The sequence below is a fragment of the Camelus dromedarius genome, chromosome 5 (assembly GCF_036321535.1).
Source record: "Camelus dromedarius isolate mCamDro1 chromosome 5, mCamDro1.pat, whole genome shotgun sequence".
NCBI lineage: Eukaryota > Metazoa > Chordata > Mammalia > Artiodactyla > Camelidae > Camelus > Camelus dromedarius.
The window spans coordinates 5,122,042-5,137,452 of NC_087440.1; the positions used below are offsets into that span (position 1 = coordinate 5,122,042).

At 49.0% G+C, this 15,411-nt stretch overlaps 1 protein-coding gene across 1 annotated transcript in view; it reads right to left on the minus strand.

Annotated features, from left to right (window-relative positions):
- Window positions 1-204: 204 nt before the first annotated feature.
- The window catches only part of LOC105105766 (tyrosine-protein kinase SYK), a 49,743-nt gene continuing 34,536 nt past the window's right edge, over window positions 205-15,411 (minus strand). The window contains 6 exon segments of the mRNA XM_064485522.1: window positions 205-2,578; window positions 7,520-7,632; window positions 8,299-8,439; window positions 11,093-11,248; window positions 11,250-11,289; window positions 12,781-12,990. Of these exon segments, the coding sequence (XP_064341592.1) occupies window positions 2,524-2,578; window positions 7,520-7,632; window positions 8,299-8,439; window positions 11,093-11,248; window positions 11,250-11,289; window positions 12,781-12,990 (715 nt within the window). The 3' untranslated portion in view covers window positions 205-2,523.

A 15,411-nucleotide genomic window follows, 5' to 3' on the forward strand; every position in this document is an offset into this window, starting at 1 on the left:
TGGGAGGCTGGGGTTGGGGGGGTGTGCCTGAAAATCTGGCGGTCACCCCAGGACGTGAAAACCCAGGTGGGGTGGCAGTCACTGGGCTGGCGTACGTGTGACACCACCACCCAACAGAATGGCAAGGCTGGTGCCAGCGAGCACAGGAAAGGACACGCTCAAAAAAAAACTTGTCATTTATTATCATCATCATCATCATCATCATCATCATCATCATCATCATTATTGTAATTATTTTAACTATGGAGTGGATTATGTTTCTCTCATGGAAACCTTTGGTCCCACTGAGGGGACAAGTGACTGTGGCATCAGCAGACAACTGGTGTTGCCAGGGCAGTGTGATGGGATGGTGGCGTCCTTTAGTTGTCGCTAAACAAGGATGGGAAGGTTGGAGGCACGTGGAGGGAACCCAGACCCAGGCAAAGACAGGGTGAAGACAGGGTGAGAGCCAGGAAGAGCGCGGCGTGCGGGGGAGCCCAGCCTGATGCCCGGCAAGAAGCCCTAACCCTCCGAATTTTGCTCATTTACGTCTTCCGTGAAGTCACCTTTTCTCGTGTGCCCTCCGCTGTGACCCCAGGGGAAAGGAGACTTACTCCTAACACAGGGGACATTTTGTTTTTACTAGGCAGGATATGCACACGGCCGCAGGCACTCCCTCTGCCGGGAGTGGGGAGGAGGCGGAGGACAGCGTGGAGGAGGTGGAGGACAGCGAGGAGGGGGCGCTGGCCGCCTCCCGGGCTGGGCTTCTCCTGTCCTCTCACATTCTAGGGCGGGGCAGGGGCTGCTGGACGGTGCGGGAAATCCCACCAGAAAGAAGGAAAGCGCTCTGCACGTGCCCCCTCGTTGCCGTGAGCGGGTGGCCTTTGTGACAGACACGCTCTGGGGGGACAGCGGGAGCTCAGCGGCATGCAGGGACGGCTTCCCTCTCAGGCCACGTTCTCCAGGCCTTCCTCTGAGGACTCTAAAGCTACGCCCAGCCTGACCACAGACGTTACGTTGCTCATCTTTTTAATTCCAGGGACACCAAGCGTGCGTGGCCACTGGTTTGAGCATCTGCTGAGCACACGGGGACCCTCTCTTTAACACGAGGTGGCACCATTCTACAAAGCACGGGCGGTTCCTAAACGTTCCTTAACGCAAGCTCTGAGAGTGGGCTCCCGTCCGGCGGAGCTGGGTGCTGAGTGCTGCCTGGCCCCCTGTTAGGAGTGCGGCTCCTCTCCCAGCCGGGGGCAGGACGCTACGACGTCCTGGGCGCCGCTGAAGACGAGACGGTCTGAGTCTGTGTCTCAGCTGACCTAAGAATGCGGGCTCATTAGCTCCGACCTCAAAGGCCACAGCAAAACTGGTACCAATGGGCTGATGACTTGTAGAAGGTCAAACATTAGCCAGGAGCAAGGGCCGAGGGGGCTGCAGAAGATTTCCTGGGTCCCCTATCCTTCCGTGGGTCTCACATCCTCAGCCCAAAGTCACACTCAGCGAGGCCTGCGTGAGGCAAGGTCACGATCTGCGGCTTTATGATGAATTCACACTTAGAAACCCATCTGCAGACGGCCCTGGCTACCAGGTTGCCCCCACTACGAATACAGGAAAAGGAAGGGAATTCCGGCCCGGCCGCCGTCCCCAGGGGAGAGGGAACGTGGACCACGGCAGGCGGGGACAGCCCGCAGCACCCGGGGTCTGCCCTGCGTCAGGTCTGACATGGCCACAGCCTCTCCCCGACTGCGTCTCCACAAAGAACTTTATTAATGCATCTCCAGCCAAGCACCGTCCTCAGGAGCCCGCAGGAGAGGGGCTCTGGGGCGACAAGCAAGCCAGTTCATCGCAGCAGGCCCCCAACCTCACGCAGACCGGAGCCCTCCGCCTCAGAACTCACAGAGCAGAAGCCGTACCGAGTTTTTTTCCCCTTAACTGGCTACCGGCTTGGACTCTGTAAAGATTCAGCTTGATTTTTTTTTTTTTTTTAAAGCCTCAAAGCACTTCTATGGGGAAAGCTTTCCGGTGGCAGGACTCGGTCTTGGGACCTGAGGGAGCCTCGTTCCGGTGGCCGCCACACCCCTTCTCCGCTTCCTTCCTCCCCCAGGGCAGGTGTCACCGGCCAGCGGCTGCCCCCGGCCGCGGCCGCTTAGAACGCAGAGCTGGGGGTGGGGGGACATTCAGCACCCCGGGTGGTGGTGATGCTGCGCGATTCAAACGCAGCCCAGGAGCCAGGGGGCTGCAGACGGAAAGGAGTTTGGAAACACACCCTGCAAATTAACCTGCCATGAAAACCCGCAGTCAAGAAACACGAACCCACGGGCCCTCTGATCCTGGGGTCTGTCCATCCCCCCACGGCTCTTCCGGGACGGGTTTGTCTGGCGGAGGGCGGGTTCCGTCCGGCACAGGCTTTGGGGAACAACAGTCAGCACGGCTCTCCCGACGGGCGGAGGGGGATGGAGACTCAAAATCAAGGCGCTTGGCACAGTCTTCCCGCGGCGGCGCATCTGCTCCAGGGCAGCCACCGGCGGGTGGGCCCGCCGTCATCAGTTAGTAATTGCGCAGGCGCAGTTCCACCGCCACGAAGGCTGGCCGGCTCTCCACGCTGCAAGGGAGGAGGGGCGGCATCGTTAGCGCGCTGCGGGGAGAGCGCCCCCTGCCGGCGTCCCCGCGGCCACGCGGCTCTCAGAGCGTCCCCGCCGCAGCCCCCGGCGACCAGAAGCCTGTGGGGAACGCGGCGTCAGGCCCACCCCAGACCCCCGGGGCCCAGTCTGCGCTCAGCGAGGTCGCCGGGTGGCTCGCGTGCACCTTAAAGATGGGGAGTCTTGCTTATCCCCATATGTCCCTTCAAGATGATACTGTGTAGCACAGGGAAGCGTATACAGGATCTGGTGGTGGCTCACAGCGAAAAAAACGTGACAATGAATATATGTATGTTCACGTGTAACTGAAAAATTGTGCTCTACACTGGAATTTGACACAACACTGTAAAATGACTATCACTCAATAAAAAAAGTTAAAAAAAAGATTTTTTTTGTGTGCATATATGTGTATATTGAAGTCAATTTGCAATGCTGTGTCAATTTCACAGTCACAATCTTTTAATCCCACGTTCAGAGACTGTCTCTTTATGATCTAGCAAAACAGAGTGTGTCTGAAAATGCTCAGCTGGTGAACGTGCTGCAGACATAAATGGAACATCTGACCAACAATCTTGTGAAAATTAAAATGTAGACACGATTCAAAGGTTCCCTCCTCACACCCTAGTCGGACAGCTCTGAATTTTCTGAAGACGTGCTGCTGTTATAAACCTTAACATAGCAAGGCCTTGCTTCTGTCACTGTTGGCCAGTGAGGTGATGATGTACGTAAACCACAGGTAAACGTTTTTAACAATGTGCAGCATCTAAACAAAACTGTTTTGGGCCTCTCTGCTTTCGCTAACACGGGCACACTGAAAGGATATAAGTTGGGAGCAAATATTTCTCAAAACTCTGAGACTCTATCTTCGCTTGGAAATTAATTTTATTTTGCAAGACTTGGGGCCACATGGCAAGTGGGTAAAACTGCCCAGTAAGTGAAACAGACGTTGAGGTTCGGTTGCAGGAAGTGTCCACACTCAACCTTTCCGACCTGCAACAGCTGCAGTTTCACGTGGCTCAGTCCAGCTACGAAAGAAGAGCCAGGGATCAAGAACCGCTCGCCACTATGAGAGCAGAGTGATGTCTGCAGGACCAAAATGGGTAGTTCCGTCAAATGGCATCAAAATAGATGGTTGGACCGAGAGCTTCCAAGAGCAAGCGAAAAGCGTGATAAAACTGTTTGCAAAAATCAGCCACCTGTGGTCCTGTCTGGAGACCAAAGCTTCCTCTGGCTTACTGCAGGAAGATGTGTCTCTGGCCACCAAATTTTGTGACAGGAGGGGAAGCGATGACCAAGCCTGGGATGCAGGATCATGTGCGGAAACCTGTATCCACACAGCGAGGAAGCCTCCCCCCTGTTACTAAACTTCTATAGCCAAACAGTGCAGCCTTATCATATTTGCAGGGCAGGGCGCTCTGCTCCAGCCACAGGGATGCCAATGCACAGCGTCCCTTTGAGTCTGGCCACGAGGGCTTCATCCACCCAGGAGCCTAGCACCAAGCAAACAAGCTAGTGTAGGTAAACAGGAATACGGACTGGCTCTCGGCAAAGACACCTGGTCAGTTTTCCAGGGAACCTCTCCTTTCCACCATGGGTTAGGCTGCCTCTAGGAAGCCAGGCCAATGCCGAGCTCCTGCAGAGGAGGGTGGCCAAGCGTCCTGCCTGTGTGCCATCTTGCCATCCACCCCTTGCCCGCCCACTTCTGTCCACCTGGAGCTGGGGTGCTTTTTCCTGCCTAGTGGCCCCCTTCCTCGTGTCTCATTTCTTGCATTCAAGCACCTCATCCTGCAGCTCTCAGCTGGAATGCCCCTTCCTTTAGGCTGATACGGACGCCCCAATGGAAAGATGCACACCCACCGGAATCCTTTACTGTCGTTCACAGCACCCATCAGAATACGTAATCACGTGTTTATATGAGGGTTAATTTGTTTCCCGTCTGCCTAGCAACGCCCAGCCCCCAGCCCAGCCCAGAACTGTAACCTCCATGAGGACAGTGTCAGCTAGTGCTTGTTCGCGGGGCTCAGTAGGTGCCGGGCCATCAACAGAGTGTGTCGGTGACAAATCTAAAACTGTTTATGTGTATGTTTGTCAAAATACCCGTCCACCCATCCATCCATCATGAATTGATCAATCTGTCTGCCTAATCCGTCTATCATCAGTCTAACCATTTATTCATCTACACATCCATGGGACGATCCATCACTTTGGCAAAAGGTGGCTGACTGTTTACAATGGAGGAAACCATGAAAAAAAAATGCTTTAAAACGGTTGGCTGGAAACTATATGGGGATCTTTTGTATTTACTTCTTTGAATCCACCAGGTTCTGGTAGCTCCATGTGCTTCTGTGCCCCAAGCAGCTGTTTCCTTTCCTTCTGCAGAGTAACAGCCACCACCCAGGAGGTCCTCACGCACACGTGCTGCTCCCTCCCAGGCCCGGGGTCCTCCTGGGCTCCGAGCTGCCCGTGGACTCGGCACCTTCTGAGAACACATCACAGATGCACTGGTTCTTGAGCTTCTCGGTCCCTGCCTGCCTGCCTGCCTGCCCCTCCCCTGGACTGCGGGCTCCTACAGGGGTGGGACCTGTGCCTTCTGTGAGGTTTGCCGACCACACGCCCGCTGGGGACAGCAGCATGGCCTGCATGCAGCTGGCTCGGGTGGTGAGTGTGGCCCCAGTGAATGCCCGCGGCTCTCAGACGATGAGGCGCACAGAGGCCAAGGACCTGGCGCCGGGGAAGAGCAGGGACACTGTGCCTTGGGCTTGCCAATCTCTAAACAACACCTTGGGCTCCACCTCGATCACTGCCAGCTCTCAGAGACTCCCGAACATCCCCAGCTTTTCTCCGTTAGGCAGAGGCCCTGTGTTTTCAGGATCAGGATCTCCATATTCTCGCAATCTGCAAGGGCTTTTCCCACAAGCATGTGGGAACAGACAGGATGTGAACTGACCCTGGGACACACTTATGAGTGACGCCCCCGCCCCCAGCGTGGGTTCTTGTTTTTCTTGGAGGTGGGGTGGGGGACTGTTTCCTTCCTGGCTTTGGCAACGCCACCCCCGCCACGGGCACTGCCAGGAGTGCCTTGTTCCCCTTTGTTCCTAGTTGGTCAAACTCTGTTATACCTTATTTGCATATGATGTTGCAAAGTGTAAACAGGCAGCCTATAAAGGCCTGTGTAGAGCTACAGACGGGGTCCAGAGCTTGGAGTGTTAGCTCCTGTGGGCCTGCTGGTGTAATAAACCCGAGTTCCCCAACTCTGAGTGCTGCTTGGTCTCTCGCCTGGATCCAGGTTGTTGTCACAACTGAGATATAACAGAGCTGTAACACATTTTTCCACAACAAGAGGGTGGGGGAGATGCCATGAGCTTGCCTCCCACCCTGGGGGGGGTCTCTGCTGCTCCCAGTGACTCCTCACAGACCACCGGGTCTCCAAATCCTGGGGGGAGGGTGTGCACGGTGCCTACTAAAAGCCAGGAAAAGCCTTCCCCGTTCCCAGTGGCTTTATAGGTCCTTCGGAATTGTGTGTCGAGGAAAAGCTTAACGGCCTGTCCTCGTTTATGGGATTCCTGGAACGTCTTGCAGATGCTTCCCGCCCCTGCCTGTCAGAGGCACCAAGAGGTGGGGCAGCAGGGACTGGACTCAGCACTGGCACACGGTGGCCCGACTGCAAGGTTTGTAACATCACCTTGGGGTAATTTATCTGTTTCCTGTATCTCTCCCCCACCTTGATTTCTAGCCCAGAACTTCCATGTCAATGTCATGCCCTGCCTGTCAGTGGTTCTCTGATTCCCGTTCGGGCGTGGGGAGGTGAGGTCAAGACTGCACGTGATGGACACCTAAGATCCATCAGCTGGATTTCGCTCTTGCTGACACCCTGACATCTCTTTGGCAACCTGGGCTAGAGAAGCTCCCTGGGGGCCTAGACGGGCACCTTGGGTACCGAAAGGCCCTTTCCCTGAACCGTGTCAGCAGCAGACAGGGAAATCTCCGCCCTCCCCCTTTGGGGCTCGTGCCAGGGTCACTTCTAGATAATAATGAGATTCTTCACTTCCACTCCCAGCTGTGGTGGCGGAAGACGCTCCCTGGGATGCGGAGAAACCCCAGGTGGCATCTGCAGGCACTTGGAACATCCCTCATCCTTAAACGCTCCTGCAGCCTGAGCTGCGGTGTCTGAGAACAAACCTCCTGGTTATATGAGCCGCATCACTTCCAACCTGCATGTTTCAGTGCCAGAGGGACAGAGACCATGGCTTAGGGTTTCCCCACGATGCATTTCCAGGTTGCCACACCCAGGCAAGGTCAAAGGCCACGTTCCTGATTCTCAGGTGCAGCGCATTTCCCTGGCCAGCTGAACTGCCCTGACATCACCTGCCCACAACATCACATGTGCTCCACCAGGCAGGCCACGTGAGGGCCCTCAGGGCAGAATCTGAGGGCCACTGTGCCAAGATCTGAGCCGCTTCTCGGGATGTGCTACCTTAGCCAATCCATCTGTGAGCTGGCCCACATCCGTGGTCATGCCTCACTAAGGAAGGTGATCGGGAATCAGAAATTAGCCAAGTATGGCACCCCCCTAAGTACCGCCACCATCCTCTCTCGCCAGAAATGGCACACACCCCCAGACCAGACGCTAAAGAATATTTTTTTCACTTTGACCACCCCTCCGACCCCTGGGCCAACATTACCGACATTTAAATTCCGGTGCCCTGAATTAGAGCAATTGTCTACACTCTTTAGACTGAAGAACACGAGCACCTGGTCCAGGAAGCAAGCCCCCTCCCCCATTGCTTGTTTAGAAGGGAGCCCACCCCGATTCATAAAGGACAGCATTTATGCTTTTGAGTGCCTGGCGATGCCACCTGCCTGCAGCGTGCTGGGCTGAGCGGCAGGGAGGGCTGGGTACTCACTCGTAGGTCCAGCACAGGGTCATCAGCTCGTACATCTCTCTTGGACACCCTGGCGGGCACCCCATCCTCTCTCCTTTCTCCAGCATGGCAGAAACTTTGCTGCCTTTCATTCCCTGAAACATGCAAAACACATCTGAGCTTTTAAAACACAGCATTCAGCGAAACACAACAGACACAACCCAGCCCCGAAAAGAAACAAGAGTGCACGCTGTGCGACTTCCATGACATCAAGTGCAAAACAGAAGCACCTAATCTGTGATGCTGGAAGTCAGACGGGGCTGCCCTCGGGGTAAGCCTTGTGCATGGAGCGGGTGTGGGGGGCTTCTGGGGTTCTGTTCTGTTTCTTCATCTGGGGCCAGTTCCATGGGCATGTCCCATTTGTCAAAATTCCTCAGTCTGTGTTCTAGAATTTGTGCACTTTTCAGTACGTATATTTTGATTTAAAAAAATCCAAAAAACGGTAACGGAGCTGCCAATTTGATAATGGGAGTAGTCACTATTTCTATTTCAATCCTATTAAATGTTGATTTGGGCATATATTTATGCATATTTAAATGTGTAAGACATAATAGAAAAGAAAAACACACACTGTCCAGGTAGCTTCAAATATTTCTTTCAGTTTTAGAAGAAACTGAGATCATACTAACTGCCCACTCTCAAAAGATAAAGACTCAGAATGGGGGCCCAGATTTGATGACCTTCAGGGTCTGGTGAAGCTAATCTGGTGCTTATCTGTTCTGATGGCCATGTAATCAGGAAGTGAAGCAGAGGTCGCTCACCCGATACGGCTTCTGCCCGTAGGAGAAGGCTCCCCACATCAGCACGCCGAAGCTCCACACGTCGCTCTTGCTGGAGAACTTGTAGTCGTTGATGCACTCGGGGGCGTACCACTTCACGGGCCACTTGCCGTGCGTCTGCGCCTGAAACGCACGGAGACGCTCCGTTAAGAAGATATGGACGCCGCGTCTGTTCACCACGCCAGGGGAGACGTTCCGTTAAGAATAACATTATGGTCACCGTGTTGGTTCACAGCAGCCGAAGGTGGAAGTCACCCATGTGACCGTGGACAGACGCATGGATACATGAGATGGGTATACTGATGCAGTGGACCACCATCCAGCCTTAGGAAGGGAGGGAATTCTGACGCATGCGAAGGCGTGGATGAGTCATGCAGTTACCTGTTACTACACTCAGTGAAATGAGCCAGTCAGGTCACTGAGGGACAAATACTGTGTGACTCCACTCACTGAGGCCCCTGGAGGAGTCCGATTCATAGAGACAGGAAGCAGAACACGGGGAGAGAGGGACGGGTGGGGCGTCGTTTAAGGCGTACAGAGTTTCAGTTTGGAAGATGAAAAGAGCTCTGCAGATGGGCTGCAGACAAGGCGCATGTACTTCACATCGCTGAACTCTACCCTTAAAATGGGTGAGGCGGTCAAATTTAGGTTGTGTGTATTTTACCACAATGAAAACAAATGAAATCATGACTCGCAAAATGCCTGTGTACGTATATTTGATTTGAGACTCAAAAATGCCATCACATTGTAAAATCTTAAGTTTTTAAGATTTAAATATGTATTTTTGAGATTCAGACCGAATTTTTTTTGTAGCTTTTAGCCTCTTTCCCTCACCTCTCGCAGCTCCTTGGAGTTTGGCGTGTTGAGCTTGAATATGGCTTCGTGGTTATGCTCCACGAAATACTGGACTGTTCACAAGCATGTTTCACTATTACTGTATATTAATAGATATTAACTATACTTAATTATATTAATTAATTATAATATAATTATATATTAATACTAATTATTTTGGGGTAGACTGCTAGTTGTCATTTAAAACAAAGTTTTAAACTTTCTAATTAAAAAAAAATAGTGAATGGCCATAAAGAGATGAAAATCTTGCTTGCCCAGCAAAACCCTTCCTTCGGGGCCGGGGGCTCAGCCTGGCATGAGCTACTCCTGCTCCCTTGGGTGGATTCACTTCACTTCTACACTATCTTCTACGTTTTCTTCTTCTTTTTTGGTTTCCAGAGATTAACTGGCTTACTTTTCAATGGTGTGCCATTTAATACCAGTGGCAGTGGGAAAAGCTGGCCCCCTGTTCGCTGTCATTCTTCCCCGCTCTCCTTAATAGGGTGGTCCTGGCTCTGCAATGGAAGCCCGGCAGCCCCCCCTTCCTGCCTCCTGAATAACCTGCTCTCAGGGCCCAGCCGCCAGGATGTGAGTGAGGAAGCCCAGGGCACACGGGGAGGCCGCGTGCAGATGCGTCGTTGTTTGTGAGCACAGCCCAGTGGAGGTCCCCGACCACGGTCCACGTCAAGTCAGTCATGAGCTGTGTGAGTGCACAGAGTGGGAGTAACCCTCGCGCCCCCTCAGGACCACTCCCCACTGGGACGCTGCGTGGAGCAGGGGGCGCGCCCCCACCAGGCCCTGCCCGCGCGGCAGGGGTGCGAGGGAACCCACGCCTGGCGTCGCCCTAAGGCACTAAGTTTTGGGGTGACTTGTTCTCTCACTTCTCCATCTCCTGTTTGGGTCTATGTTTTGGATGGTCTATGTTTTCTTCTCTCTCATTGTCGTGATGAGGTGCATGACCCAAAGCACGTCCAACCTTAAAATCTCCTTTTTTTTTTTTACTGCTGTGTATGTCTGGCTGTCATTCAAGGTGAGCTGTTCCCTTTGCTCCGTTTCCCAGCAGTCCCTGGATGGGGCTCACTGGATGCTTTTCTAGTGAAGGCTCATGTCTAAAGTGGCTTTGCTCGGGGGCCAGCTCCTCTATGAAGAATGCAGGGAGGAGCTCTGCTCCTATCGGTCGTCCTTTGTGCTGACTCTTAGCTGGACGAGATCTGCTATCTGTTGCCACCTGCCATTCCCCTGGCTGGCCTCTTGGAGAATCGTTGCAGTGGGGGGCAGTGTGGTCACTTAACCGTGCTTCCCCAGCCACTCAGGGCAACCCCACAGCGCCCCGTCCTGCCATTCTCTGGTTAGACCCTCAGGGTCTGTCCTCTGTTTCTGGACCACCGGACACTCCCAGGGAAGAGTTGGGAATCTGTCCTTGGCACCCTCTTCCACTGCCTGGGCTCAACCCCACAGCATTTTCCAATTGACCAACTTAGACTCTACATACGCCCTGTGTTTGAGTTCATATGAGGATGGGGCTTTCGTATTTTTTCCCCCTTGTTTTAGTTCTGATTAGTTCATTTGAGGGCTCAGAGAGGGGCTTCGAAAAACCCTGCAAGAGTCAACCTGTTCAACCTGTATATTCCAAAGTAATTCAATACAATAATTCTATTCTTGTTTTTTTTTTAAACAAATTATCATTAATACCCTGATTCCCTGTTGTTCTAAGGAATAGTTTGGAAGACATTATTCCGAGTAAGTCGCAAGTTGTGATATATTACAGTGTTCCCATTTTTTAAAACAAGAGAATCAAAGCTTATGAACATTTCTTACATAGTTATATTTACACAAGGAAATTGCCTCTTGAAACCCTACTGTAATAAAATAAAGAAGACACACATTTGCATTTCAGATTTTTGCTACCCGCTGCTCTGAACGTCAGCTGAGCTGTCCCTACCTTGTAGTAGCTTTCATCAGCACGAAGTGCTTTGGAAAGTCCAAAGTCACTGATCTTGGCGTAATGTTGAGTAACCAGCAATACATTCCTTGCAGCCAGATCTCTGTGCACAAAATTGCACTCCTCCAAATACTTCATCCCCATGGACACCTGATGCCTGATGCACCAGCTCTATGATGTTCTTGTCCCTGACGTGCCTGGAAGTCACAGAGGTGTCGTCAGTAAAAGTGAACGGTAGTTCATTTCAGAACAACCAACCACGCCCCTTGCACAGACGGAATGTGAATCCACTCATTTCCTTTTCTTCTCAAGCAAGAGTCACAAATGGTGACAAATAACCATGTTAACCTACAGGTGTTCAAGTGTGAACACCATTCTCCTGGTGTTTAACTGGTAGAATTTTCAAGGTGTGCTTTGAATTGCATGGAAAGCCGTGTAAGGGGGTGGTCAGACCTGTCTCACGGAGACCCAGGCGTCAGTGGGAATCCCAGTTCCAACATTGAACAGGTAACAAAACCAACCCTGAGTTTAGTAGGAACATAATGTAGCAAATGGGATGAAGTAATTAGTGGCTGTTAATATAACTTACTCCACGTGAGTCCCTACATCCCCACCGTGGCTGCAGGTGAGCACAGCATGGCTACTCCATTGACGGCTGTCCTCAATAAAGACCAACAGATATTTTCAGAAGTGATTTCTGAAAATATCACTGGTTTCCCTTGTGAAATGTTTATTTAAATGTTTATTTTACTCTAATTCAAAAAAGATACCTGCACCCCAATGTTCATAGCAGCACTATTTACAATAGCTAAGACATGGAAACAGCCTAAATGTCTACTGACAGATGACAGAATAAAGAAGCTGTGGTATATTTAAACAATGGAATACTACTCAGCCATAACAAAGAATAAAACAATGCCATTTGCAGCAACATGAATCGGACCTGGAGATTGTCATTCTAAGTGAAGTAAGCCAGAAAGGGAAAGAAAAATAAAGTGATATCACTTATATGTGGAATCTAAAAAAAAGTCACAAATGAACTTATTTTCAAAACAGAAACAGACTCACATAGAAAACAAACATGGTTACTGGGGGAAAGGAGGTGGGAAGGGATAAATTGGGAGTTCAGGAGTTGCAGATACTAACTACTATATATAAAATAATGAACAACAAGTTTCTACTGTATAACACAGGGAACTATATTCAATATCTTGTACTAACCTATAATGAAAAAGAATCTGAAAAGGAATATATGTATATATATGTATGACTGAAATGTTATACTGTACACTAGAAATTGACACAGCATTGTAAACTGACTATATGTGAATTAAAAATAATAAATCAATACAAAAACAAACAGGTAAATAAATATTTCTTTCAAAAGAGCACGCTCGTTCTGCCTGCTTGAACGAGGGGAGACTGCTTGCCAAGATAGTCTAAGAATGATTCTCTCCACAGGGCCATACAGAGTGAGCAAAGGAAAAGATAAAAAATTTGCACAACTAAGAGCACTTGATCCTAAGACCGCACCTCTCTTGCCTCCCCGTGCAAGAGCCCTGAGTGTGGACCATCACCGGGTAGGCATGGGAGGAGAGACGGCTTCTTGTAGACATCAGGCTACTGTGTGTGTTGGGCAGGTGGACTCTGCCCTTCAGAGAATAACCAGTGGGGGTGCCTAAAGGTACCTGTTCTGCTGTAAATATTTGTTGAGTGGACCGAGCTCCGCCATCTCCATGACCAGCATCCAGGACTCGGCCTCGCACATCCCGATCAAGCACACGATGTACGGGTTGTCGAGCTGCTGCATGACGTTGGCTTCTGCTAATAATTCATCTTTAAGGGCGGGGTCATTGGCCTCGTTTTTCAAGATTTTCACAGCCACTGTTTTCACGACTCTGCAAAAGAAGTCATAACACATAAGAAATTTTTCAAAGTGGCTACTCGTACATAATTATTTTCCATGAAGCATAACTCCTATGCTAGAAATGGTACCTGTCACGGAACAGAAAGTCATCTTGAGAAGCCATGCTGTAAACGACTAGTTTTCCAATCATGTTCTCTCATTTTATAGACAAAGAAAGTAACATCTAATTAGTTAAACATAATGGGAGAGCACTGAAGATTGCCCCAAGCAATTGGAAAGCCTACGTATTATGGAATATTCAAATAACTTTCAAATAAACTTTGCAACCTATGACATTCATGAATTCCAATAACACCTTGAGATTTACCATCTCAAGAGTATGTCTAATGTATGTAAATACAACATTCCTTTAATATATCTTACAATGAATTTCTAGATGCAGAATTAAAAAGCATACACTATTACAGTTCATAATTTACAAAACACTTAAAAAAATAAAGTTTGTTCATTTTAAGCTAGCTTTAACAAATTTGCAAAAAACAAATTATTTCTGTTTTCTAGTAAAAACATCATCCAGGTCATGTTTGAGCTCTTGAAACCATTCTGATATAGCAGGGCTTAAATAAAGGAATGGAACTCAACTAGGCATGATTTGAAAAACTGCATCTCTCTGGGATACAGTTCCCAGAAATGCTGGAAGTATTCCTCTTCTGTTGAACTCCGAAACGGGAGAATAAAAACAGAACTATCCAATGAAATAGGTAAAACAACAGAATAACAGAGTAAGTCGGACATAACATTCAGAAAAGCACATACAGCTTCAGCTTAGGACTCAAAGAGTATTTATATGCTTTGTGTCACTGGACAGAAGCTGTAGCTGCTACACAGATGGAGGTTTAGAACATCATCAGCATCCTGGGTCCGCCCCCTCCCCGTTCATTCTCCTCCTGAGACCAAGGAAACAGCCTCCTCTGCGACCTCTGGACAGTTTACTGTTTTACCTTTTACGTTTCTGTCTACCATCCACCTGGATGTGGTTTTGTGTATGGTGTGAGGTAAGGGTCTAAGTTAACAAGCAGACACCTCTTGATTCTCCCCAATGTTTAAGGAAGAAAGAACACCCACAGACTCTTCCAGAAAACAAAAGAGAAAGGGAACTCCCCAACCCATTTTATGAGGCCAGCATTAGCCTGATGCCAGGAACAGGCAGAGAAATTACAAGAAACTAATGTACTGACAACCACTCATGAACATAGATGTAAACATTCTAAGGGAAATGTTAATAAATTAAATGCAGTAATCTATGAAAAAGAAAGAATGATACATAATTCACAGACAAGGTGGGTTCATTCTGGGAATGCAAGGCAGGTTTAACATCTGGAAAGTCCATCAGTGTAATTCACCACATAAACACAACAAAAGAGAAAGAAAACCTGTGGTCATATCAGTAGAGGAAATAAAAGTCCACAGAAAATGTAAGACCATTTATGATTAAAAACAAATCTCTCAGAAAAGTAGAAACAGAAGGAAACTTTCATAATCTGATAAAGAGCAGCTATAAACCTGATGGTGAAATATTAAATGTTTTCCCTCTGAAATAAGGAATGAGGCTCCTGCCACTTAAATTTAACATCAAAACCACAGTTCCTAGTTAATGCAATAAGACAAGGAGGACATATAAGAAGAATAAGGATTGGACAGGATGAATATAATCAAATTGGCATCATTTACAGAGAATTTCTGGGTTAAAGAATACATAGATAAACTACTGGAAATAATAAGTGGAAAATAATAGGGGGCTTCAGCAAGACTGCTGGGCTTCAGGCTGACAGGCAAAACCAGTCCTAGAAGAAATAGCAAATAGCAATTTAAAAATTATACCGTACATGTTGACATCAAAAGTACTAACTCCCTGTGAATGAATCCAACAGGAAAGTTGTGCGAGACCTCTGTGCAGAAAACTAAACAACCATGCCAAGAGAAACCCGAGAGAAGTTAAAGATGACCCCAGGAAATGGAAGGGTGGGTCGTGTTTATTAATTGGAAAACTCAGTGTTGCAAAGACGTCATTTTGCCCCAAATTGACCTACACGGCCTCTCCTCTCCCTAAACCTCTAGCCAAAATAATGCATCCATGGTCACGCCTGCTAATTTACGTATTTAATTAAGCAAAGAATTTCAGCATCGCAAACTAGTTGAGAAAATTTATGCCTTAATACAGGGTAATTTATATTCATTTTTCAAAATAAGTGTAAGATTATATATGTGTATATATATACATATACATTTAAAAACAGGCATAGCTGTCATATGCACACACACATATACATTACACACACACATTACACACACACATATACACTACACACATACATATTACACACACATACACATTACACACACATATACATTACACACACACACATATACATTACACACACACACACACACA